Source organism: Nyctereutes procyonoides, unplaced genomic scaffold (assembly GCF_905146905.1).
Source record: "Nyctereutes procyonoides isolate TBG_1078 unplaced genomic scaffold, NYPRO_anot_genome, whole genome shotgun sequence".
NCBI classification, from domain to species: domain Eukaryota; kingdom Metazoa; phylum Chordata; class Mammalia; order Carnivora; family Canidae; genus Nyctereutes; species Nyctereutes procyonoides.
In genome coordinates this window covers 66,442,913-66,468,069 of record NW_026575051.1, presented here as the reverse complement: position 1 = coordinate 66,468,069, position 25,157 = coordinate 66,442,913, and the positions used below count along the sequence as shown (strand labels likewise).

At 44.5% G+C, this 25,157-nt stretch overlaps 1 protein-coding gene across 5 annotated transcripts; it reads left to right on the top strand.

Annotated features, from left to right (window-relative positions):
- The first annotated feature begins 7,049 nt into the window (after positions 1 to 7,049).
- ZBTB24 (zinc finger and BTB domain containing 24) lies at positions 7,050 to 19,767 on the top strand. Of its 5 annotated transcripts, XM_055330571.1 has the most exons (8): positions 7,050 to 7,164; positions 7,433 to 7,617; positions 7,796 to 8,779; positions 11,357 to 11,524; positions 11,980 to 12,063; positions 12,735 to 12,818; positions 16,856 to 16,937; positions 18,051 to 19,767. In XM_055330571.1, exons 3-8 carry the CDS (start codon positions 7,825 to 7,827, stop codon positions 18,748 to 18,750), a joined length of 2,073 nt encoding a protein of 690 aa, XP_055186546.1. In that variant the 5' UTR covers positions 7,050 to 7,164; positions 7,433 to 7,617; positions 7,796 to 7,824; the 3' UTR covers positions 18,751 to 19,767. The 5 variants fall into 5 exon arrangements, with proteins under 5 accessions (XP_055186546.1, XP_055186548.1, XP_055186549.1 ...); XM_055330573.1 differs by lacking the exons at positions 7,050 to 7,164; positions 16,856 to 16,937 and having other exon boundaries at positions 7,177 to 7,617; positions 18,051 to 18,322; XM_055330572.1 differs by lacking the exons at positions 7,050 to 7,164; positions 11,357 to 11,524 and having other exon boundaries at positions 7,178 to 7,617.
- The last annotated feature ends 5,390 nt before the right edge of the window (positions 19,768 to 25,157 follow it).

Genomic DNA, 25,157 nt, shown 5'->3' with positions numbered 1-25,157 from the left:
GAGGAAGAGAAGAAGAAAATGCAAATGATGGCCAAGGAGTAATAAAACTGGTACTATTGGACACCCCTGGAAGCACCATGAGGCTGTAGTTATTTTGGAAGGCAATTTACTGATAGGAACTATGGTGCAAAAGAATAAATGGGTGGAAAACAGACCCTTGTTGCTTTAATTTGAATTAATAACAATATTGGACAATCTTCCATATGTTAATCACCAGTTGCACTTCCTCTTTTGTGGATTATTTCTTCATGCCCTTTGCCCTCTTGCTCCTTGGGTATTTTTTTTTAATTATTTATTCATGAGAGACAGACAGAGAGAGAGAGAGAGAGAGAGAGGCAGAGACACAGGCAGAGGGAGAAGCAGGCTCCATGCACCGGTAGCCCGACGTGGGATTCGATCCAGGGTCTCCAGGATCATGCCCTGGGCCAAAGGCAGGCGCCAAACCGCTGCGCCACCCAGGGATCCCTCCTTGGGTATTTTTAAATTGTTTTGCATGAGCTCTTTATTGATGTCATATATACATCATGTATATGTATATATTGTCTATAATGTATATATACATATATTACATGATGCAATGTGTACATCAATCCTTCAGATTTGCAGTAAATAAATCCTATTTTTTTTACCAAAGTAAAACCTGTTCATCTTTCTTTTATGATGTTGAATATTTTTCTAAGCTCTGGAAGTTCTTTCATCTTCAGAGCTTTATTTTTTTTTTCATCTTCAGAGCTTTAATAAATATTCTGTTTTCTTCTACTATGTGTGCATGTTTATAGTTAATTCTTTTTTTAAAAAAAAGATTTTATTTATTTATTCATGAGAGACACAGAGAAAAAGAGAGAGGCAGAGACACAGCAGAGGGAGAAGCAGGCTCCATGCAGGGAGCCCAATGTGGGACTCGATCCTGGGACTCCAGGATCACACCCTGGGCCAAAGGCAGGTACTAAACCGCTGAGCCACCCAGGAATCCTATAGTTAATTCTTTAAGGCTTCTAGAATTCATTGTGGGATATGATGTCAACTGTGGTCTTAAATTCATCAAAACTGGAAGTACTAAATAAGGTAGTTTTAAAAGATTTTGTTTTATTATGTGTATTTTGTTTATTTTCAATTCATTTGTTGAAAGTTTTCATGAATTTGGTGAGAGGGAAGGAGCTCAAGAATAGGGAAGGAATGAAAGATATTTTACATATGCATGCCTCTGTCTAGTATTGGGTGATTTTTTGTTTCATCATTTTTGTTTTTGCTTTCATGAATGAAGGCTTGAGTAGAGCTATACCTAGAGAGCCTGAAATCCCTTAACTATGGGTGGTTCTGGGAAGAATTCTTAAAGGGTTAACATTCGAATGAAATGGGCCGTTTAGAGTCAAGGCAGGTAAAATCAGAGAAAAAATTAGAATTGAGATTCCAACCATAGGGTGAAAGATATTCCAGGAATTGAAAAATATGTATATTTTACAACCTGTGAGTCAGAAAGACTGACTCAGTGGAAGACTGCTCAGTTTATACAGTCATGTGTATATTTCCAGTCCAGGGTAGGAAATAAAAACATAAACAGATATACATCATCCCTGCAAAATGCAGACGATATGGGGCCTAGAAACTGGAGCACTACTGAATTAGTGCTGCAAAATCTCTATGAGGTGCTGTATTGTCCCTATAAAAATGCCGTATGGGCACTGGACAATGTCAGTCACTCTTCTGTTCCCTTCAAATACATTTAAGTCATGAGCTTTGGACTCTAGTTTCTGCCTGCTACAATTATCCATCAGTCAAGCATCATAGCCTGCAAGGATGTTATTGATGCCCTTCATAATGTTGAAGGACCTCTACCAACCTCTAAATCCCAAATGATGGTGATCTTCTCCTTCCTTCAAACTCCTACTGGGTTCTTCATTGACCCAATTCACCCAGAAGCCAGTTGGTACTGGGCTTTGTGGGTCTTTGCAGCTTCCAGGGCCAAAAGATGGGGAAGAAGGGTAGAGGTTGTATTTGGAGAGGAAAGAGAAAAAAATCTGGATAGCCTCTTACCTATCAATATTCACTCTGTAAGTGATCCTTTAGTAATTTGTAACCTATACTCTGATAAATCCAATTAATAATATCTCAAATTCTGTCCTCACCTCTAAACTCCAGATCCTTGTCTACATCTGCCTACTGTATATCATTACTTGGCTAGAAAAGAGAGCCCACGTAATTATATACAGCCAAATGATCTTTGACCAAGGAGCAAAGGCAATCCAATAGAGCAAAGATGGTCTTTTCAACAAAAAATGGTGCTGGAACAACTGGACATCCACATGGCAAAAAAATGAATCTTGACACATTTTTATACCCTTCATAAAGTCACCTCAAAATGGATCACAGATCAAAATGGAAAATGGAAAACTATAAAATCCCTAGAAGATAACATGGGAAAAAACTCAGAAGACCTTGAGTATGGCAATGACTTTTTAGATCCAATACCAATCGTGATCCGTGAAAGAAATGATTGATAAACTGGACCTCATTCAAATGAAAGACTTCTGCTCTGCGAAGACTGTCTAGATAATTCAGCCACTCGTGGTGCTTCCGGGGTGTCCAACACCACCCGTTTTATTACTCCTTGGCCATCATTTGGTGTTATCTTCTTCTTTTAAAAAAATTCATCTCCTTTCACCTCATACTTCCGTTTCCTAGAATTTGTAGCAGGCTAATAATCCCAAATATGAGGAAAAAGGTTTCAGCACAGCAGTTCTTAACATAATATATAACAGCACGCAGTCCAGCCACAGGAATGGTCAAATACACTATATTTACTTGGTGGATCTGAATGTAGCCATTGAAAACAAGAAGTACAAAATCCTTTCCCTGTTCTCCACATTTTACTTACTGTCATTACATTACTTTTTGTCTGAAGACCTGGCAAATGCTGCTGAACCTAAAACTGTTCTAAAAAATAAAGTCTATATTAAAGGGGAAATAATAGGTGAATATTGAAAATATCAGCCTACTGAAGACTTCTTGCCTCCACTGTTGCTGTGGAAAAGTCAGCTGTCAGGTTGACCGGGTTTCTTTTATAGGTAATTAATATTTTCTTTCTACAGTCTTTTAAAAAGATCTCTTTACCTTTGATGATCTCCACTTTGACCACAATGTATCTAGTTGCAAGTTTTCATTTGTTTAGCCTTCTTGGAATTTATTATGTTTCCCAAATCTGGAGATTTGTGTTTTGCACCAATTTGGGAAAATTCTCACCAGCATCTTTAAATATTGTTTCTCTCTCATTCTCATTAATCTTTCTAACTGAAATCCCAGGTCGATTATATGACAAATCACTCTTACTCTGTTCTTTGTGTCTCTTGACCTCTCTACCATGCTTTCAATCTCTTCAGACTAGCTTTCTGGCAATATTTTCAGATTTACCTTCTAGGTAGATGAACCATTTAGTCTGTTCGTGGGGTTTTGTGTGTAGTAATGTATTAAGTATTATTGAACTATTATCCATTGAAATTTTTTTTAAATTTCATTGATTACATTTTAACTTCTGGAAGGACTATCCGAGTAGTCATTCTTTTTAAAATTCTGAATGGTTACAAATTTTTAGAGGAGTCTTTTCCTCCTCAATGGGAGCCAAGGCCAGGAAAGATATTTTCTCTTGCTATCTCCCTTTGCCAGAAGGCAGATTTTTTTGCCCCCAGCCCACCTTTTCATGGAGATTGTAGCCCTTCAGAAGGGCCTGGTTTCTGCAGGAGGATCTCTGTTCTGACTCCCTACCTCATACCCATCAAGGGAGGTGTTGTCTTCTGGTTCCAGTTTACCCATTAAAACTTAAACCACGAGCTTCTGGTTTCACAAAACACCATGGCTTAGGGTTTCCATGGCTCCAAGCGTAGCTTATTACTCTGATTTCAAATCCCTCTACTTTTTTGGTCCCTTACTTTCCTTTAAGCTCTGTTATGCATTTTCTGCTGTCGTTTCTAGCTATCCTGCAGTGGAATTGTTTTTCATAATTTTCATAAAAGGCTTTCATAATTTCACTTCCTGTATTGTCAGAATCAGGCATCCTTTCCATTGCAGATAGTTAGATAAAACACAGGATGCTCAATTAAATTTTAATTTCAGATGATCACATGCATTTTTTTAGCATGAGTGTCCCATGCTATATTATTCATTGTTTATCTGAAATTCAAGTTTTGCTGGATGGCCTATGCTTTTATTTGCAAAATCTGGCAACCTTGCTTCCAGTCATCCTCCCCGCTCATTGACAGGGCTCCCAGCCACAGGATTTTCTGTCCGCCAAAAGTAGCAAGCTCATTTCCAGTCTCAGAGCCTTTCTGCTTGCTTTTCCCTTACCTGGAGCATTCTTAATTCCAGATCTTCAGATAGCTGGCTCTGTATCATTGAGATCTCAGCTCAGTGTCACCCTACTAACTTCACTTTCCCTTTCCCTGCCAATCTCCATCCTCAGTCCTTATAAAGCTTAACAGTTTCTGAAATTACATTATTTGTTTACTGGTGTTTTTGTCCTTTCTCCTCTTAGTAGATATGTAAGCCTCACGAGGGCAAGGGCCTTGTTAGTTGCTGTATCCCCAGCACCTGACATAGAGCCTGGTACTTGTTAGGCACTGAATAAATATTTGTTGGATGAATAATTGGCACCCCAAAACCTGTTCTGCAAGATTTAAGGTTATGAAGATCTGTTGAAGGTAGAACAGCTGGCTGGCTGTAACCAAAGAGAACAAGAACAAATATTTCAAGAAAAGTCAATATGAATCCTAAACAAAATTGCCTTGAAGAAAGGACTAGTCTTTGGGGGTGAGTGGCAGATGCTGGAAGATCCCCCAGAGCCCCCTCCTGTCACAGAGCTTGGGGTGTAGTGAGCAGTGATGGAAACGGGGAGTGGGAGTGCCTGGCTTAACTGGGCCCTGAGTCATCTTGAGCTGTTGGATTGAGGACCTGCATAGGAGCAATGTTTTTCCTGCAGTTCTGTGGCAGTGACAAATCATGGGGTAGCTGACTCCTCAGATTGACTTCTCTTTCTGCTGCTGTAGAAGTCAGGTAGAGCAGCCCATTCCACCTGGCCCCCCACGAGTGCTGGGGTTTAGAGACAATTCAAGACAAAGGGAAAACCTCTGAGAAGGGGTTTAACTAGTAAACTAGTAAAATTTTAAAAAGAGCCAGGCTGGTAATCACATATTCAATTTCAAAATCTTGGAGCCTAATAGATGGCATGCTGGAGCTCTGGAAGTGTGTATTGGGGTGGGGGGGATAAAGTACAGATGGTCCCTGACAATGATGGCTTGAGAATTTTTCAATTTTACAATGATGCAGAAAGCAATATGCATTCAGTAGAAACTGCACTTCAAATTTTGAATTTTGATCTTTGGCCAGGCTAGTGACAATGCAGTAGGATCCCCTCTCGTGATGCTGGTCAGTGGCAGTGAGCTGCAGCCCCAATCAGCCATGTGATCATGATGAGGGTGAACAACCAATACACTTACAACCACTCTGTACTCATACAGCCATTCTGGTTTTTTACTTTCAGCACGCTATTCAGTAAATTACAGGAGACAGGGGATCCCTGGGTGGCTCAGCGGTTTGTTGCCTGCCTATGGCTCAGGGTGTGATCCTAGAGACCCTGGATTGAGTCCCACAAGGGGCTCCCTGCATGGAGCCTGTTTCTCCCTCTGCCTCTCTCTCTCTCTCTCTCTCTCTCTCTCTCCTCTCTCTCTCTCTCTCTCTCTGTGTGTGTCTCTCATGAATAAATAAAATCTTTAAAAAAAATTACAGGAGACAAGCGACATTTACTACAAAATAGGCTTTGTGTTAGATGATTTTGCTCAACTGCAGGCCAAGGCCAGTGTTCTGAGCATGTTTGAGGCAGGCTAGGCTAAGCTATGATGTTCAGTAGGTTAGGTGTGTTACACGGCTTACAATATTTTTAACATGATATTTTCAAATTACGATGGGTGTAACACAACACACACACACACACACACACACCCATTGTAAGTGGAGGAAGATCTGTATAAGCTATTAGGTGTTGGTGAATCATAAACTGAGAGCGTGGAAATGCTGAAATAGTTGGAGAGAGAAGTAGGAGAGGACTGAATTTGGCTGGGGCTTGTAGACCATTTCAAGAAGCTTGGCCTTTACTAGGAGGGTACATGGGGTGGGGGGGGCAAAGGGGGGCACATTGGATTTTAATCAGGGGAATGGCTCTAGACTCTCAAATGTGATCTGCATTTGGAAAGATCTCCCTACTCCTGTGTATTGGAGAGAACAGCCCTGCAGCTAAGACTGGCTAGAAACCCTTAATAGTCTATAGAAGAAGGATGATGAAAGTCTGACTAACAATAATGATCATTTTAATCATGGTAGATATGAATTAAACCAGACACTAAATTCATTACCCACCTAATCTTTGTTTGCCCACAGCTACGCAACCAGGCTGACTCTTGGCCTTGACACCTCCATTTTACAGGTAAGGTAAAACAAGGTTCAGAGGACCAGTAATCTGCCCAAGCTCACTCAGTCCCCAGAGCTGTCGGACTAGAGAGAGCGCCTCTCTTCACGCCCTTGGCCCGGGAAATTGGGCGTGGGAAGGGAAAGGACAAGACAGACGTGCAAAAACAATTAGGAGGCCAACCGTAATAATGACTACATTCGCATTAGATGATGACAGTGACGATGATGGTAATGAACGTAAAATAATTAGGAGGCCAACCGTAATAATGACTACATTCGCATTAGATGATGACAGTGACGATGATGGCAGTGCGTGTAAATGATGTCATTCATTCGTCACACATCCGAGACCTTCACGCGACCTTCCGCAACTGGGAAGAGACAACACCGATCCGGGTTGACACGTGTTACGCCTAATAGGACAGAAAACTGACACCCTCGCAGCGACAGGGCCCCGCCCCGCGTCCGCCAGGCCCCGCCCCGCGTCCGCCAGGCCCCGCCCCGCGTCCGCCAGGCCCCGCCCCGCGTCCGCGGCCACGTGGTCCGGCGTCCGCGCGCAGGCTCCCGGCGCCGGCGCTTCCGGGTTGGCGGCGGCGGCCGCGGCGCGGAGACCCCGGCGGCGGCGGGCGCGGAGCGGGGCGCCAGGGCGGGCCCGGCGGAGGTGCGGGGGTGCGCCCGCCAGGCCGCCGGGTGGGCTGGGCGCCCCGAGAGGTAGGTCCGCCCCGCGGGCTCCCCCCCCCGCCCCGCGATCGAGTCCTGTCCCGCCCCAGGGCCTCCCCTGCTTCCTGCTCCTCGCGCCGCGGGCCCGGGGGCTCCCGGGGAACCGTCCGTCCGGCGCCAGCCCGGGGTGGGGGGTGGGGTCGTGCCACCCTTGCAGGCCAAGGCCCGCTGCGCCGCGGTCATTCCTCCAGTGCAGCTCCCCCCGGATTCCCGTCGCTCGTGTCCATTTCCTGTGCCCCTTTTTTCTGTGTTTTCGCAGACAAGATGGTTAGCAGGGCGTGAACTCGAGACCCCGTAGTTTCCCATCCTGACGTGTGTGCAGCGGTGCAAAGTTAGTGCCGAGGAAGGACTTTCGAGATGGTCGGTTCCCATTCCTTCGTTTTCCGGAGGAGGAGGACGCAGACCCCGAGGAGGAACGCGGCTGCTGGAAATTCGCCGAGCTAGGTGCCGGTGTCCGGCAAGGGGGAGGGTCCCCAGCTACGTTTTTTACATCGCTTTCTGAAAGTGGTGACATGGGAAAGTTGGGTTAACAGTGAGTCACACGCGTAGTAGTTCGTCTGGACCGGGATGAACCCCTTAGATGATGCCTCCTCCTCTTTTGATCATCACTTTCTTATTTCAGGCTTCACGCTCCTTGGCCCTCTAAGGAAAATGGCAGACACATCCTCAGAGCCTTCTGGGCAGCTGGTCGTCCACTCAGACACGCACAGTGACACTGTTCTGGCCAGTTTGGAGGATCAGCGGAAGAAAGGCTTTCTCTGTGACATCACTTTGATCGTGGAGAATGTGCATTTCCGGGCTCACAAAGCCTTACTCGCTGCCAGTAGCGAATACTTCTCAATGATGTTTGCCGAGGAGGGGGAGATCGGCCAGTCCATATATATGCTGGAAGGCATGGTTGCCGACACCTTCGGTGTCCTGCTGGAGTTTATCTACACGGGTTGTCTCCAGGCCAGTGAGAAAAGTACAGAACAAATCCTGGCCACCGCTCAGTTCTTAAAAGTCTATGACCTGGTAAAGGCTTACACAGATTTCCAGAATAATCATAGCTCCCCGAAGCCATCGACTCTGAACACCGGCAGCACTCCAGTGGTGGTTATTTCTAATAAGAAGAACGACCCCCCAAAACGGAAACGGGGAAGACCGAGAAAAGTCAACAGTTTGCAGGAGGGGAAATCACAGCTGGCTGCAGAAGAAGAAATACAGCTGAGGGTAAACAACTCCGTTCAAAATAGGCATAACTTTGTGGTCAAAGAGGGAGAGAGTGGCTTCCTGAATGACCAGATTCCAGCAAAAGAAATGGAGGATTCTGAGCCGGCCCGTGAGCCAGGTAGAGGGGAGGAAATGCCTGCTGAGAAAGATGAGAACTGTGACCCCAAGACCCAGGATGGGCAGGATAGCCAGAGTCGGTACAGCAAGCGGAGGATCAGGAGGTCCGTCAAACTTAAAGATTACAAACTTGTCGGGGATGAAGACGAGCAGGGTTCAGCCAAAAGGGTCTGTGGAAGGAGAAAGCGCCCCGGTGGCCCCGAGGCCTGCTGTAAGGACTGTGGCAAAGTGTTTAAGTATAATCACTTTTTGGCAATCCACCAGAGGAGCCACACGGGTAATTACACTTTCGCAGCTTCCTTGAACAGGTGTTGGAGTGATGATGATGATGATGATGATGATGACAGCTTTCATTTATTGTGCAGCTTCTATGTGATGGGCGTTAGAATAAGGCCTTTCTATGCGTGTTACTGCATTTAGTTCTTACAACAAGCCCCCAAGGTGTAGGGAGTGGTATCCCCATCGGGCAGGTGAAGAGACCCAAGTCCTAGAAATAATTTGCCCAGGTCCTGTTTAGTGACAGAGCTGGGATTTGAACCCAGGGAGCTTGATTGCAGAACACTGTTCTTGTTTGGAGTCATTGGTTCAAGGCTCTAATGCCCGGGGTTCAAACTAGCCAGATTTGGTCCACTTTGAGATTCGTGAACGTTCTTCATCTTGACTGCTTTTGCCCAGGTCTGCCCGGGACAGCTTTCTCGCTCACCCATCTAGCTGTAAATGTCTTCTCCTTCTTGGTGCCTCTAGCCCAGTGCTGGCCAGTAGACCTCTGTGGTCACTAGCCCCTTGTGATTTGAGCACTTGACCTGTGGTGAGTGTGACCGAGGAACTGAATTTTTTATTTTAATAATTTAACTGGGACCGTATCGGACAGTGCAAGCCCTAGGCAAAAATCCCTTCCTTCTGAGCCCTCCCTTACTGAATTTGCTCTGCTGGGTCGGGTTGTAGTTACCAGTTAAATACCCCTCACCTAATTGTAAGCTTAAGTAGAGGGGGACACCTGAGTGGCTCAGTGGTTGAGCATCTGCCTTTAGCTCAAGTCATGATCCTGGAATCCTGGGATCGCATCCCGCATCAGGGTCTGACTGGGAGCCTGCTTCTCCCTCTGCCTGTGTCTCTGCCTCTCTCTGTGTGTCTCTCATGAACAAATAAATGAAATCTTTAAAAAAAACAACAACAACAAAACTTAAGTATAGGGACTAGTAGTAGTTAAGTCTCCTGTCACCTGGCAACTTCCCGACCTCTGACCCAGCTGGATCTAGCCCTGTGATCCTCACCCTGCCCACACAGTAGAATCAGCTAGGGAGCTTCTAAAACTGCCAGTGACTGGCCACCAGCCCCAGAACTTCTGATTTAGTTGGGGGCCTTGGTGTTTTTTGAAAGATGGGTCGAGAACCTTGAATCTCCGGTTCTTTAAACAAAGTAGACACTTGGGAAACATTTGTTGAACTGTAACAGAGGATGGCTAAACAGAGGGTTAAATAGTTCTGTAACATTTGTTAAGGAGAGCGGCATGTAGGATCTTCCCTTTTGCCCCCACTATTCTGACATTTGGCAGTGAGTCACTTTAGCATGGGTCTGTTTTCATCCCCTTTCGGTGGCTGCCCGTAGAGCCATGCAGTTCGGAAACTCCCACCTTTTGGTTCCAGAAAATTTTCTGAAACTTTCATAGATGGTTATCTCCCGTCGGTTTTCTGTGCTCTCTCTTTTTGGAACTCCCTGGAATTTGGATGTTGAGCCTCTGGACCCACCTCCACCCTCTGAAGTCCTTACCTCTTATTTCTCATCACTTTTAGCTCTTTGTTCTGGGAGAGTTTCCCTTTATCTTTCAATTCTAAGAGTTTTATGTCTACTCTATTTTATTTGTAGGACCCCTTTTTTATTCTCTAAATTATTATTTTTTAAAAATTATGATCGTGAATCCTCTTTTTGGTTCACAGTGTATCTTCCCTCCCCGAGCTCGTTAATAGCAGCAGTGACTTGTTTGTTCCTTAGTTTTTAATGTTTTCTTCCCCCCATGGGCAGCCTCTGTTTTCCGCAAGTTGCTTTTTTTTCCCTTATCTGTTTTGGTATCTGTTTCAGCTACTAAAAGGCCTTCCTTGAACAGTGGTGTGTGAAAAACCATATTTAATCCCATTGTTGGAATGGTTGAGTGAAAGCTGCTGGCCACTGCGGTGGGGTGGAGCGGGCCTGTACACAGCGGCCTCACTGGAGGGGGGGCCCACTTCCTCCCCGACGCCTGGCCTTGCACCTGCAGCCCTCTTACCCTGGCCTGCCACGTTCCCGAAGATGTTCCACCGTCCCGCCTGGAGGCTGTAGGCCTGGCTGCCAGTCTCTAGAGTGGGAGCGGGGGAGGAGGCTGGGCAGTCTCCTCACCCTAAATGTAAACTTGGCCTTGCTGTCCCTGGAGCAGTCCCCCTCCACTGTGCCTGGAGACCTCTAATCCGAAGACCCTCAGTCCAGGGACTGTTTTACCTTCTTCAGAGAACAGTGCCCATCCTTTGTTGGAGAGCAGGCCAGTCCTCTGGCTCCTTGGGTCCAGTCAGGGGGGTCTCAGGGCCTTTGAAACAGATGGTCATTTATCCTCCCTTACTCCGTTTTCAGAGATAACAGGTGCCACTAGTTCCTGAGCCTTGTGGAGGCTCTGCCTTGGGTTGTATGTATCACAGCACTCCGCCCTGCTGGCATCGGATGCATCTGTTCCAGCTTGCCAGAGTGCTGATGTTTTCTCTCCTGTTCTGGCCCTTTTGGATAGGTGCCTGTTAGCAGAAATCCCTTTTATTGTCATTTTAATCTAGGAGGAAACAGAGATGTGCATGTTCTTGCTTACACTGTGCTTCTGGGCCTCTTATTCCAGGGGAGCGACCTTTCAAATGTAATGAGTGTGGAAAAGGCTTTGCCCAGAAGCACTCCCTGCAGGTCCACACCCGGATGCACACAGGCGAGCGGCCCTACACCTGCACCGTGTGCAGCAAGGCTCTCACTACCAAGCACTCGCTGCTGGAGCACATGAGCCTGCATTCAGGTAGCTGGGCTTGCAGCAGAGGGCCAGCTGCCACCAGGTTCCTGGGGTGGGCGTTTCCCACGTAGTGTCACTGAAGGGGACAGAATTACGCCTCTGCCAGACTAAGGTTTAGACTTGTGCACAGCATTGTGTCTTACGCTAGGGCTTATAAATCGGCTGCTGGGCGGGAGCTCAGTGTGCAAACATGTTTTGTTCAACCCCCAGAGTTTAGAATGATTTTACTTGGGTGACTTTGGGGGAAACTTGTATTTTCCAGTTCTGCCCCAGTCCCCACCGCTCCCTATTGCTTTACGTACCTTTGTACATTTATGGACCTGTGCTTTGACTCTGAGGGCATTTGGATATGTAGGCAAGTCACTTGTATCATTCACAGAAAATGGGGACCGGGGTCCACTGTGTTACTGTTCTTTATAGTTTTGGCATGTTTTTTTAGTGTCCTGTTTTTTATTTGGCAGGACAGAAGTCTTTCACCTGTGATCAGTGTGGAAAATATTTTAGCCAGAAAAGACAACTGAAGAGCCATTACCGAGTCCATACAGGTACAATAAAGTGAGAGAAAATTTGGATTTGGGGGAGCAATTCACAAATACAAATTATTTTGAAACAATAGGTTCATATTTGTGGAAGATAATTTGTATTTAGGGAAAGAATCTTAAAATATCCTTAGATATCCTTGTGTTATTCTCTTACCTGGTGATTTATATTTAATTTTTTAATAGTACAGTTTGGTGTCACAGAAACCCTATAGAATTGACATGTTTCAAAAGTGCCACTTGAATAAGAGGGCGCCAGTTGGTTGGTTATTAATGGTGCTTAGACAGAAATATTCCCCACCCCACAATTGTCAGTCCAGGCTTTCTCCCACCCAACTGTATCCACGGTCCTTTTTTTTCTCTCCCGCCAACTAGTAAGAACTGAATGAGGGGTTGGAAGTAACATTTGACATCAGTTGGCTACAGTCACACCCATGCTTCAGGGAAAGAAGAGTACTTTTAGGGACATGGGCAGGGTCCCAGCTCTCCTCGGGAAACAGGGAGTTGAGATGCATAGGAAAATACTGTTACCAAATTAATAAAAAATATTGTTGTTTTATTAAAGTACCATATTTAAAGTGATTATTTTTCAGGGAGGTGCTTTAACACAAATCACTGAAGAAGTGCAGGGAGAGAGCGCGTATATGCACTGACACTTTTTTTATTGTTGCGACAAGGCCACTCATTACCGGAATGCAACCACTGCCATCGCAAATTCATGGATGTGTCTCAGCTAAAGAAACATCTGCGAACACACACAGGTAAAACTCACATCCCGTCCTTCCTTTCTGGTACGCTGCATGTTTTCAGAAGAGTGAGAAAGAGTCCCCTCCTTGGGCTCCATTTATTATAAATTGGGTGGGAATTTTAGAAGACCATGTAAAAGCCCAAGGCGGAAGGCTGTCAACAGTGTTCTGTGGAGAGATCCCATCTCTATTTCTTAGTAACACAGAGATGACTTAACTGAGCACTATTCCTGTATGGAAATTCATACAGGCTCAGTTGGTTAAGCATCCAACTCTTGATCTCAGCTCAGGTCTTGATCTCCGGGTCGGGAGTTCAAGCCCCATGTTGGGCCCCATGCTGGCGGTAGAGGCTACTTAAAAAAAAAGGAGAGGGTAGGGATAGAGGGAACATTCCTCAGCATCTTAAAAGCCATCTACGAAAAGCCCACAGCAAATATTATTCTCAGTGGGGAAACAACTGGGAGCCTTTCCCCTGAGATCGGGAACACGACAGGGATGTCCACTCTCAGCACTGCTATTCCACATAGTACTAGAAGTCCTAGCTTCAGCAATCAGACAGCAAAAAGAAATAGAAGGCATTCAGATTGGCAAAGAAGAAGTCAAACTCTCCCTCCTCACAGATGACTTGATACTGTACATAGAAAACCCAAAAGCCTCCACCCCAAGATTGCTAGAACTCATACAGCAGTTCGGCAATGTGGCAGGATACAAAATCAATGCCCAGAAGTCAGTGGCATTTCTATACACTAACAGTGAGCCTGAATAAAGAGAAATTAAGGAGTCAATCCCATTTTCAGTTGCACCCAAAAGCATAAGATACCTAGGAATAAACCTAACCAAAGAAGTAAAGGATCTATACCCTAAAAACTACAGAACTTCTGAAAGAAATTGAGGAAGACACAAAGAGATGGAAAAATATTCCATGCTCATGGATTGGAAGAATTAATAATGTGAAAGTGTCAATGCTACCCAGGGCAATTTACATGTTTAATGCAATCCCTATCAAAATACCATGGACTTTCTTCAGAGAGTTGGAACAAATCATCTTAAGATTTGTGTGGAATCAGAAAAGACCCCGAATAGCCAGGGGAATTTTAAAAAAGAAAACCATAGCCGGGGGCATCACAATGCCAGATTTCAGGTTGTACTACAAAGCTGTGGTCATCAAGACAGTGTGGTACTGGCACAAAAACAGACACATAGATCCATGGAACAGGATAGAGAATCCAGAAGTGGCCCCTCAACTTTATGGTCAACTAATACTTGACAAAGCAGGAAAAACTATCCACTGGAAAAAAAGTCTCTTCAATAAATGGTCCTGGGAAAATTGGACATCCACGTGCAGAAGAATGAAACTAGACCACTCTCTTATACCATACACAAAGATAAACTCAAAATGGATGGAAGATCTAAATATGAGACTAGAATCCTAGAGAACACAGGCAACACCCTTTTTTAACTTGGCCACAGCAACTTCTTGCAAGATACATTCATAAAGGCAAAGGAAGCAAAAGCAAAAATGAATAATTGGGACTTCATCAAGATAAAAAGCTTCTGCACAGCAAAAGAAATAGTCAAAAAAACTAAAAGGCAACCTACAGAATGGGAGAAGATATTCGTAAATGAGCTATCAGGTAAAGGACTAGTATCCAAGATCTATAAAGAACTTATTAAACTCAAACAGCAAAGAAACAATCCAATCATGAAGTGGGCAAAAGACATGAAGAGAAATCTCACAGAGGAAGACATAGACATGGCCAACATGCACATGAGAAAATGCTCTGCATCACTTGCCATCAGGGAAATATAAGTCAAAACCACAATGAGATACCACCTCACCCCAGTGAGAATGGGGAACATTAACAAGGCAGGAAGCCACAAATGTTGGAGAGGATGTGGAGAAAGGGGAACCCTCTTGCACTGTTGGTGGGAATGTGAACTGGTGCAGCCACTCTGGAAAACTGTGTGGAGGTTCCTCAAAGAGTTAAAAATAGATCTGCCCTATGACCCAGCAATTGCACTGCTGGGGATTTACCCCAAAGATACAGATGCAGTAAAACACCGGGACACGTGCACCCCAATGTTTCTAGCAGCCATGTCCACAATAGCCACACTGTGGAAGGAGCCTCGGTGTCCATTGAAAGATGAATGGATAAAGAAGATGTGGTCTATGTATACACTGGAATATTCCTCAGCCATTAGAAACGACAAATACCCACCATTTGCTTCAACGTGGATGGAACTGAAGGGTATTATGCTGAGTGAATGAAATAAGTCAATCGGAGAAGGACAAACATTATATGGTCTCATTCATTTGGGGAATATAAAAAATAGTGAAAGAGAATAAAGGGGAAAGGAGAAAAAATGAGTGGGAAATATCAGAAAGGGTGACAGAACATGAGAGACTCCTAACTCTGGGAAATGAGCAAGGGGTAGTGGAAGGGGAGGTGGGCGGGGGTTGGGGTGACTGGGTGACGGGCACTGAGGGAGCACTTGACGGGATGAGCACTGGGTGTTATGCTATATGTTGGCAATTGAACTCCAAATAGATGGAAGGAAGGGAGGAAGGGAAAAGAAAAGAAAAAGAAAAAAAAAGAAGGGGGCAGCCCAGGTGGCTCAGTGGTTTAGCGCCACCTTCAGCCTAGGGCATCATCCTAGAGACCCAGGATCGAGTCCCATGTCCGGCTTCCTGCATGGAGCCTGCTTCTCTCTCTGTGTGTTCTCTCATGAATAAATAAATAAAGTATTTTTAAAAATAAATAAAAAAATAAAAATTAAAAAAAAGAACAGAAAAGGAACCAGTCTGAGTCTGGTTCTGTTTCACTTTTAATGAGAGAATCTTTTTAGAAAAGGAAACAGTGAAACAAACACGAAGGTAGCCCAGGCACTGAGGGTTTTCTCACTTTCTTCCCTAGAACCAGTAGGTATAAGCTTATGTATCGCCACCTCCAGAGAAATCAGCTTTGGGGATAAAGAGGAGGCAGGATCGATCAGGGCAGGTCACACTCTCAGTTGAAGTTAAAAGTTTGGGTCTTTTAGACCTTATGGTAAGGAGCACTTCTTAAAAATAAACCTGTTAGATTTGCTAAGAAAAGCTTCCTACTGTAGGTTGGTTCTTTAATGATTCTGTTAAATTGTCTACGAAAATTATCCGTCAGATTGGTTTATACCGCTTTGAACATTTTTTTTTTAAGCACAAATTTTTCTCCTTAAAAGTAATTTGTTTTCTTAAAATCACTGGCTCATAGGGTAGGAGTTCTATGAACATGGATCTCTGTACAATCTTTCTGCATGAACAGGTTTTGTGAAAGTTAACTCAGCCGTTGAACACCCATTCACGGCACTGCTCCTGGGTCCCGAGGACACAGCGGCGAGTGGGGTGGCCAGAGCCCCTGCTGCTGAGGGCTGCTGTCTGACCAGGGAGGGCAGAGAACACTTGGCTGCCTGGCACGTTAGGTGGGGGTCAGTGCTGTGAGGAGCTAAACGCAGGCTAAGGGCAGGCTGTGGGAAGGGGAGCTGCCCTTTTATGTGGGGACTTGTCTGGGAAGGCCTCACTGCTGAGGGGACACCTTGGATGGAGATCTGGATGTTCTGGGAGTGAGACAGCCATCGGGGAGAAGAGCATCCCAGGCAGAGGGAAGGGCAGATGCAAAGCCCTGAGGCACAAGAGTTTCTGACCTGCCAGAGAGATGCCAGGAGGCACTTGTGACTGAGGCTGCACCAGGGCGGTGGGCGCCGGAAGGCTTCGGGCAGGTGCACAGCAGAGGCGTCCGGGGCCTGTGTCACACGGGCCTTCGCAGCTGGGCTGCAGGCCTCAGTCACCCAGAAGCTTTATTTCATTTTTTTTTAAAGATTTTATTTATTTATTCATGAGAGAGACAGAGAGAGAGGCAGAGACCCAGGCAGAGGGAGAAGCAGGCTCCATGCAGGGAGCCCGATGCGGGACTCGATCCCGGGACCCTGGGATCACGATCTGAGCCCCCCAGGCGCCCCTGATTACTGTTGCTTGCTTTATGTTGGATGTGTATTTCTAAACACTGTCCCTTTTTTAGGTGAGAAGCCATTTACCTGTGAAATCTGTGGCAAATCTTTCACAGCAAAGAGTTCCCTTCAGACCCACATCAGAATCCATAGGTAAAGTTTACAGATACTTTTCTTATGTGGGAGTCCTCGAGCCACCCTGGTGTTGGGTTGGGTGACATATGTTGCTTATCTAGCCCTTTTCCCCAAACTACTGCATGGGTTGAACTTTCTGTGTAGTTTACTATTTTATCTTTTCAATAAAGCAATTCCTCACTTAGACAAAGTCAGGAAAACTGGTTCTGGCTAGCAAAAGTTTCGTTACTTGAATTTTTATTTTGGGCTGGGGGCTGATCCAAAGGTTAAATCTTCAGTCAAAAATAGTTACTGAATTTGATGTTTTCTGAGTAAATGTTTTCACTCATACGACTTGCAGATCTGATTCTAAAACAAGTAATTAAGGGTTACTCAACTTGGATGTTTTGTTTTTTCGTTTTTAGGGAGAGAGTGGGAGATAGAGGGTTGGGGAGTGGGGAAGAGCAGGGAGGAGAGACTTTTTTTTATTTTATTTTATTTATTTATTATTCATGACAGACACAGAGAAAGAGGCAGAGACACAGGGAAAGGCAGAAGCAGGCTCCCTGCAGGGAGCCTGATGGATGTGGGACTCGATCCCAGGACCCCGGGGCCACACTCTGAGCTGAAGACAGACGCTCAACCACTGAGCCACCCAGGCGTCCCGTGGGGAAGAGACTCTTGAGTAGCTCCGTGCTCAGCACGGAGACCAACTAAGGGCTTGATCCCATGACCCTGAGATTGTGACCTGAGCCAAAATCAAGAGTCGGTCGCTTAACCCATATACTTATTTGGCCACAAGAATCTGGCAGTGAAAATGAACACAAAAAGGGGCTGTATGTGTAATATATAAATATTTGCTTTCCTATGTGAAATACAGACTATGGAATCATAAAATGTTATCACTTGTAGCCCAGCCCCACCCACCACCCTTTCTCAGCCACCACGTCCACCCTTTTCTTTTTCTTTGAGAATTAGAAACAGAAACCCCTGAAAGTTGTGACTTGCTCTGACTCCTTAAGTTAGTAGAAGAACCCATGACTTAGGACTCCTAGTCGAGTTAATTTTCCTCTCTTCTTGACTTCTGCTCCCTAAATAATCAGAAAGTGATAAACAGATCTGTTTTTAAGATAAAACGTGTATTCTTTTTAGAGGAGAAAAGCCATACTCCTGTGGCATATGTGGCAAATCCTTCTCTGACTCCAGTGCCAAGAGGAGACACTGCATCCTGCATACGGGCAAAAAGCCTTTCTCGTGCCCTGAGTGTAACTTACAGTTTGCTCGCTTAGACAACTTGAAGGCTCACCTGAAAATCCACAGCAAAGAAAAACCGGCCTCAGATGCCAGCAGTGTTTCTGGCAGTAATAATACCGAAGAGGTCAGGAATATTCTTCAGCTGCAACCATATCAGCTCTCTGCATCTGGAGAGCAGGAAATTCAGCTTCTGGTGACCAACTCTGTGCATAACCTCAACTTCATGCCCGGCGCTAGCCAGGGAATCAGCATCGTCACTGCAGAGAGCTCTCAGAACATGACCCCGGACCAGGCTGCGAATCTCACCCTGCTCGCGCAGCAGCCGGAACACCTGCAGAATTTAATCCTTTCGGCCCAACAGGAGCAATCAGAGCACATGCAGGGCCTCAACATGATTGAAAGCCCGATGGAACCCTCGCAGAGTGAGCCCGTGCACGTCATCACACTGTCCAAGGAAACCCTGGAACATCTTCACGCCCATCAAGAGCCAACAGGGGAGCTCGGCTTAGCGAGCGCTTCAGACCCGGCTCAGCACCTGCAGCTGACACCAGAGCCTGCTGCGCCGCCACCCACACCGCTGAGCCAGGAGCAGAGCTGACCTGTGCGCACGTGTCACCTGTGGGGCCCTTCCCCGCCGGCTGCCTCTGACCGTGCGCTGGAAGGCAGGCTTTCTGTGACGCTCACACCCAGAGCCTTCCACTCCCCAGCTAGCTCACGGTTCTGTGCTTTCCACCTGGGCGACAAGGTGTGTGATTCGTGTCGTGTAGGGCGTCCTGATTGGGTTTAGCATTCAGTATTGATGAATGGTTTTCATTTTCCTCTACTACGTCCCTTAAAGTCTTGGGTCCTTTTTGTTTGGAGGCATTGAATTAGAGTTCTCGAAGTCTCCAATGCTCGAGGCTGCAGGCTCTGGTCTTGCAGACTTTGCTATTTATATTTTTTTAGAACAAAGGAAGTCGTACGTTGGTTGAATTGGGTAGAATGGTTTGTTCTACTTCTTTTTTTCTGTTCGGCAGCACGATTGCTTCTACAGATAAGTCAGGGCTGAGTATGACAGATGACGATCTTGGAGAATCTGTCCTTTTTATTATCTGCTAATCCCCTAAGAGTAACTGTCAGCATTTAATCTCTCTGGTACAGTGGGCTGCTTGTGTCATGCTTGAGTTAGATTCAAAGACATAAACTGAAAGTCTGTTTTAACTCAAAATGAATATCACAAGAAAGTCAAAAAAGTACAAGGTTATTTTAAAAATTCTGAACTCTTCTGAGAAACATGGATTTACATATTTTTTTGGATTTACATATTTTTTAAAAGCAGGTTACTGAAAATTTAAAAGTCTAATTAAAGTGTGAAATTGGATCAAGAGACATTCAACCCATAAATTCTGAATTTTTGTCAGCAGTGATACTTGTTCTTCCTCATGAAGTTAAACTATCTCAGTTACCCTGGAATATAAAATTTTATTCCGTGTAATTTAAGTGTCAAATATACTCTACTGAATTCTAATTAATCCTGAAAGTGATCTGTGTATTATGTCTGATAACTTTCTGGAGTTGGGACCTTATAATCTATTTTTACTGCAAAGTATGTTAAATCTGACAAATGGACACCTCATTTTAAAAAGTACAATCTTTGCCAAGTCTCAAAAATAATTTGAACCTCAGAGCCTTAGTAGCCAGTCTATAACTGTAGGATTTTAAATAATTTTCAAAAGTTGAAATTACATGTGGGTTAGGTTTTCAGGCCCAGTGCACTTTATTAAATGCTTCTAATTGCTTTCTCTCGAGTAAACTGATAGAAGGTTTTAGAGCAGAGAGGATGGGCACTAGTACATCTGAGTTACCACCATGTTGGTGGAGAGTAGGGTGATCCTAAAATTAGCAAGATCTGTACATCAGTTACTTTCTTGCTTCAGAATTTCCTGGTGGCCACATTAAAAATGAAAAGGTGAAATTAATTTGAATAAAAGTATTTAATTCAACTTATGCCAAATACCATTTCAACATGTAATCAATATTAAAGGGTATTAATAAGATATTTTATTTTATTTAAGATTTTATTTATTTATTCATGAGAGACACAGAGAGAGAGAGAGAGGCAGAGACACAGGCAGAGGGAGAAGCAGGCTCCACGCAGGAAGCCTGACGTGGTTCTCGATCCCGGGTCTCCAGGATCACACCCTGAGCCGAAGGCAGGCACTAAACCTCTGAGCCACCCAGGGATCCCCTAATAAGATATTTTATATATATATTTTTTCACATTAAGTCTTCAAAATCTGGTGTGTATTTTCCACTTAATACACGTTCATTTTGGATGCTAATGTTCTTTGGACACACCTGCCCTGTATTTATATAGTTCAGACAATTTACAGTTGAAAACCTAGCTTCACATACAGTTGCAGACAGAATTTCTTTTCAATAACTGAAATGATTATTGGTTTAAACTTCTTTAAAATTGAAACCTGGGCACCTGACCAGTTCAGTCAGAAGAGCATGCGACTATTGATCTCAGGGTTCAAGCCCCACGTTGGGCGAAGAGATTACAAGAAAAAGAAAAGAAACCGAAAAAAACAAAAAACAACCCACCACCAGTTCCTTGATCACACCAGCCACACTGTGAGTCCTCAGTAGCCACATGTGTTGCAAGTGGCTTCTGGTTTGTATGACACAGGCCTACCTGTTTCTAACTTGAGAGCCAGTCTCAGCCATAAAAATATCTTCTGGATAAATTCTATTTGGTTTGACCAGCCATCAGAGGAAAAGGAGAAAACGAGAGCTTTATAAATCTAGCCTCTCTTTTGTGTCCCAGATACACATTGTGCCCTCTGAAATCCCACATCCTAAAGTTCAGTGCCCCCGTACCCAAAGGAAATGTCATGTACATAAAAATGTTTCTATTGTGTGTTTGAGAAATTGCTGGCTCAGTGTTTCACAAGCTATTTTGTGCTAAACTTGTACAGTTCTTAATTTTTTTTTAAATTGTTTTAATAAGTGCAGAAATACAAAGTGTACTTCACAGGAAATAGAATATTTTGCTTTGGGTTACTGACATGCACCTTACCACTTTCAAAAGTGAATCTTTGGTTTTCTCTCAGTAGAAGGCTAGCCTTAGAAAAAGCTCCTGCCATCGGAATAAGTTACTTATTCCTTGTGCTTGTACTTAGGCACCATGCCCAATACGGGGCTTGAACTCCTGATGGTGAGCTAGAGTCACATGCTCTACCCACTGAGCCAGTCAGGTGGCCCTGTATCTGCTTCTTGAAACTCCACCTCTACTCTATTTTCTGCAGTTGGTTCCCGTATTCTGAGAGTTGTGAGCAACTGGTTGAAATGCTGAAGAATATAATGATATTCTCATCACTGATGCTTACATCTAGGTTTTCATAAATTGGATAATAATGTCTGCCATATTGAGTCTTTAACCATAGGCCAGGGGTGAAGCCAAGCACATTAGGTCTGTGTCTTAGTGCTCCTCAACTGTCTTCTGTGTTGTGGTGCACCAAGTAGGATTTCTCCAGCTCCCTGCAATTAGGGGACTCCAGTCACCTCCATGACTGGCATATTTGCTTGCTAGGGCTGCCACAACAGATATGAGTGGGTGGTTTAAGCAACAGAAATACATTTTCTCAATCCTGGAGGCTAAAAGGTCAAGTTGTTGGGAGGGTTGGTTTCTTCTTTTCCTTCCTGTGTCTTCACATGGTCTTTCCTTTGTGTGTTTTGTCCTAATCTTACAAGGACAGCAGTCAATACTGGATTAGGGTCTACCCTAATCCTAATGACCACATTTTCACTTAGTTACCTCCTTAAAGGTCCTATCTCCAAACTGAGTCACATTCTGAGGTGCTGAGGGTCAGGACATCAACACGAATTTGGTGGGGGCATGATTCAGCCCATGAGTACTGGCATCTGGAATGAGGGAAAGCAGAGTCTGGGATGTACCTACAATCTGTCTGAAGCACAGTCTTATTTTACTTAATTTTCATGACATTTCTATGAGGTAGCTAATATGCCTATTTTACGGATGAAAACATTGAGGCCCGAACAGATGAAGCCTGTTGCCCAAGGTCACACGGTAATTGGCAAAGCCAGAACTGATGCACGGGGCCGGCTGATCCCACTTCACTGCCTCTACCAGATGGGCTTTCGATCACCAGTCTTTTGATACTTTAAGCTGGATTTCTATTTATATATGATCTGCTTGATATAATAGCAAATTTTTGACTAGAATTGAGGATCTGAGGCAGTTGGCTGGCTCAGTCAGTAAACAACTGATCTCGGGGTTCACGGAACCAGCCCTATGTTGGGTGTAGAGCTCACTTAAAAATTGTTGTGTCTAACATCTTAGCACACAAACTTTTTTACACAAAACAATAGTTGTAAAAGGGACATAGTCTGTCCTACAGAAATGATAACTACCATATTAATACTCATTAGAATTTTATTACTTAGATTTTTTTTTTTAAGATTTTATTTATTTATCCATGAGAGACACAGAGAGAGAGGCAGAGGGAGAAGCAGGCTCCATGCAGGGAGCCTGATGTGGGACTCGATCCCAGGACCCCAGGATCACGCCCTGGCCTAAAGGCGGCGCTAAACCACTGAGCCACCCAGGCTGCCCTATTACTTAGATTTAAAGCTTAGAAATTTACCTATTGGATGAAAGTTACTGCTGACATGAAAATGTCTTAGCATGAATTAATGTGAGCCCTTTTTTCAAACTCCTAAGGATTTTTTACACTTAGGGTAGACTTTTTTTTTAAGAGATGGGGAGAGAGAGTGTGAGCATGGGAGGCGGGCAGGGCAGCGGGAGAGAGAGAATCTTAAGAAGACTCCATGCCCAGCTTGGAGCCTGATTCAGGGCTCGATCCCACAACCCTGAGATCATGACTTGCGCTGAAACCAAGAGTCAGACACTTAACTGACTGAGCCACCCAGGGACCCCTTGTTTAAGTTGTGCTATTTGTGTTAAGCTTGCAGATGAATTCTTATCCTCACTTTTCAGACTAAACTAAGCCTAAATCCTTAAGAACTGCAAGAAAACTCTTGGTCTCTCGTAAACAGCAGGCATGGAGGAGTAGCCTTGAAAAAAGTCCCCCTTGTCTTTTGTAAACAGGAGGTGTCAAGGAATGACCTCTACAAGAAGCAGGAATGTCACCATGATAGTTTGTCTAGCTTTCAAGGTCTTTGCACATAATTAAGCAACAGTTACATTTTTGTTGGCTGCTATATGCATATATATTTGCCGTAATATATGTAGTATATATAATATATAGTTTATTGTATATAATGTAATATATATATGCACACACTGTATATATAAAATCATTCTCACTTAAGATGTACCACACTAGGAGAGCTTTTAAAGTAAAATTCATTAAATCATATTTTAATCACAAAATATAGGAATTTGAACATGCTTAGGTTACATTACCAAGACTTTGTAGCCTTTTTCTTTTTTTATAAACCTGAATCTGAAAAGTACTGTATCCAATATGACATGCAGAAGGAGGGAAAAATTTGAGCAAGGGTCAAGTCAGGGAACTAACTTCCTTGGTCTAAGAGTATAGGTTTACTATTTATTTTGAATTTCAGAATCCATAGATTAGTATCTTAATATCCAGTAGATCATTTAAAATACGTATTTGAAGATTTTCCAAAAAGAACAGTTTGGCTTTTGGTTTTAGCTCATAGTACTTTTATCCTTGTTGGATGAAAAGTCAAACTGAAGTGTCCTGAGGTGAAACTGGAATTAAAAACAAAACTCTACATTTAAAAAAAAATATCCCTCACAGAGAGAATTCTAGTAGGGTTAAATGGCTCTGGACAATGTTCACCTATAATCTTAGTATTTGAACTACGAAAGCGCTCATTACCAAAAGCAAGGAAGTATTTAAACTGATCCTGATCCGATGTGTATTTTTAATCTCTGTCCCCCGTGTTATCTTGGAGTCTATGAAATCATGTTTTCACTTCTGGAGACAGTCCTGGAATAGAAAGCAGCATATAGAGGAGGAGTAAGTTTGCAGGGAAGAATAGAAAAGATCGAGGGACCCAAACGTGTGGTTCACCCAGTCTTGTCTGCTGAGAAAGCTAGAAGCCGTTCTTGATAGGCCCTCCTCCCCTGCCGTGCCCCATCCATCCCCACCTGGTGTCTGTTTCTGCAACTCTTGAATCCACTACCGGTCCCATCCCCACTGTGACCTTCTTGGCCCAGGCCTGTCTGACCCTTCCTACCCCTCCTCCCACCCTTCTTCCGCTGGAAGAGGTGATGCATTTGGGCTCCCCACTGTGCCTCTAGTGGCAAGCAGAGGCTCTTGCTGAATGGACGGACAGTGTCCTGTTAAAGCAAATATGGTCATGCCTCTGCTTAAAACCTTCTGCAGTTCCCCACTGTACTCCACTCAGAATATAATCCAACACAGCTTCCCCTCGTTTCCCTTCCCCTGCCCGCTTGGGCCCCTTCCCCATTCTCACTTTCAGGCACACTCGCTTCCTTGCTGTTCCCCCAAATTCACTCAGCAATATCCTGCCTTTGGGCTGGAGGCAGGTGATGTCCCAGGCTTGGAAGCTTTCTGCCCCTACTCTGCCTAATGTCTGCTCATCTGTCAGCAACCAGTATAATGTCTTCCTCAGGGAGGCCTTCCCTGACCCTCTAATTCCCACTCCCCTTTTTTTTAAAGCTTTTATTTATTAGAGAAAGAATGAGTACAAGCAGGGGGAGGAGCAGAGGGACAGGGAGAAGCCGACTCCCCGCTGAGCAGGGAGCCCAAAGTGGGGCTCCATGACCTGGGGATCATAACCTGAGCCAAAGGCAGACGCTTAACCAGCTGAGCCACCCAGGTGCCCCCAACCCTCTAATCTCAATCAGGCTGCCCTGGCATATCTGTTCACAGCACTCTAGACTCAGCTCCTGACGATAGTTACCTCAGGAACTGTGTCAGCCTGGTCACAGGGCAGCCTAGCTCCTGGCCCAGGACTGTGGGTGTGGTGCTTGACCTCACAGAC

Excerpts from the sequence above, each read along its gene's own strand:
- ZBTB24 (XM_055330571.1), top strand. The coding sequence starts at position 7,825 with ATGGCAGACACATCCTCAGAGCCTTCTGGGCAGCTGGTCGTCCACTCA. Across the intron at positions 12,064-12,734 it reads CCATTACCGAGTCCATACAG|GCCACTCATTACCGGAATGC; the intron begins GTACAATAAAGT and ends TGTTGCGACAAG. Across the intron at positions 16,938-18,050 it reads ACCCACATCAGAATCCATAG|AGGAGAAAAGCCATACTCCT; the intron begins GTAAAGTTTACA and ends TATTCTTTTTAG.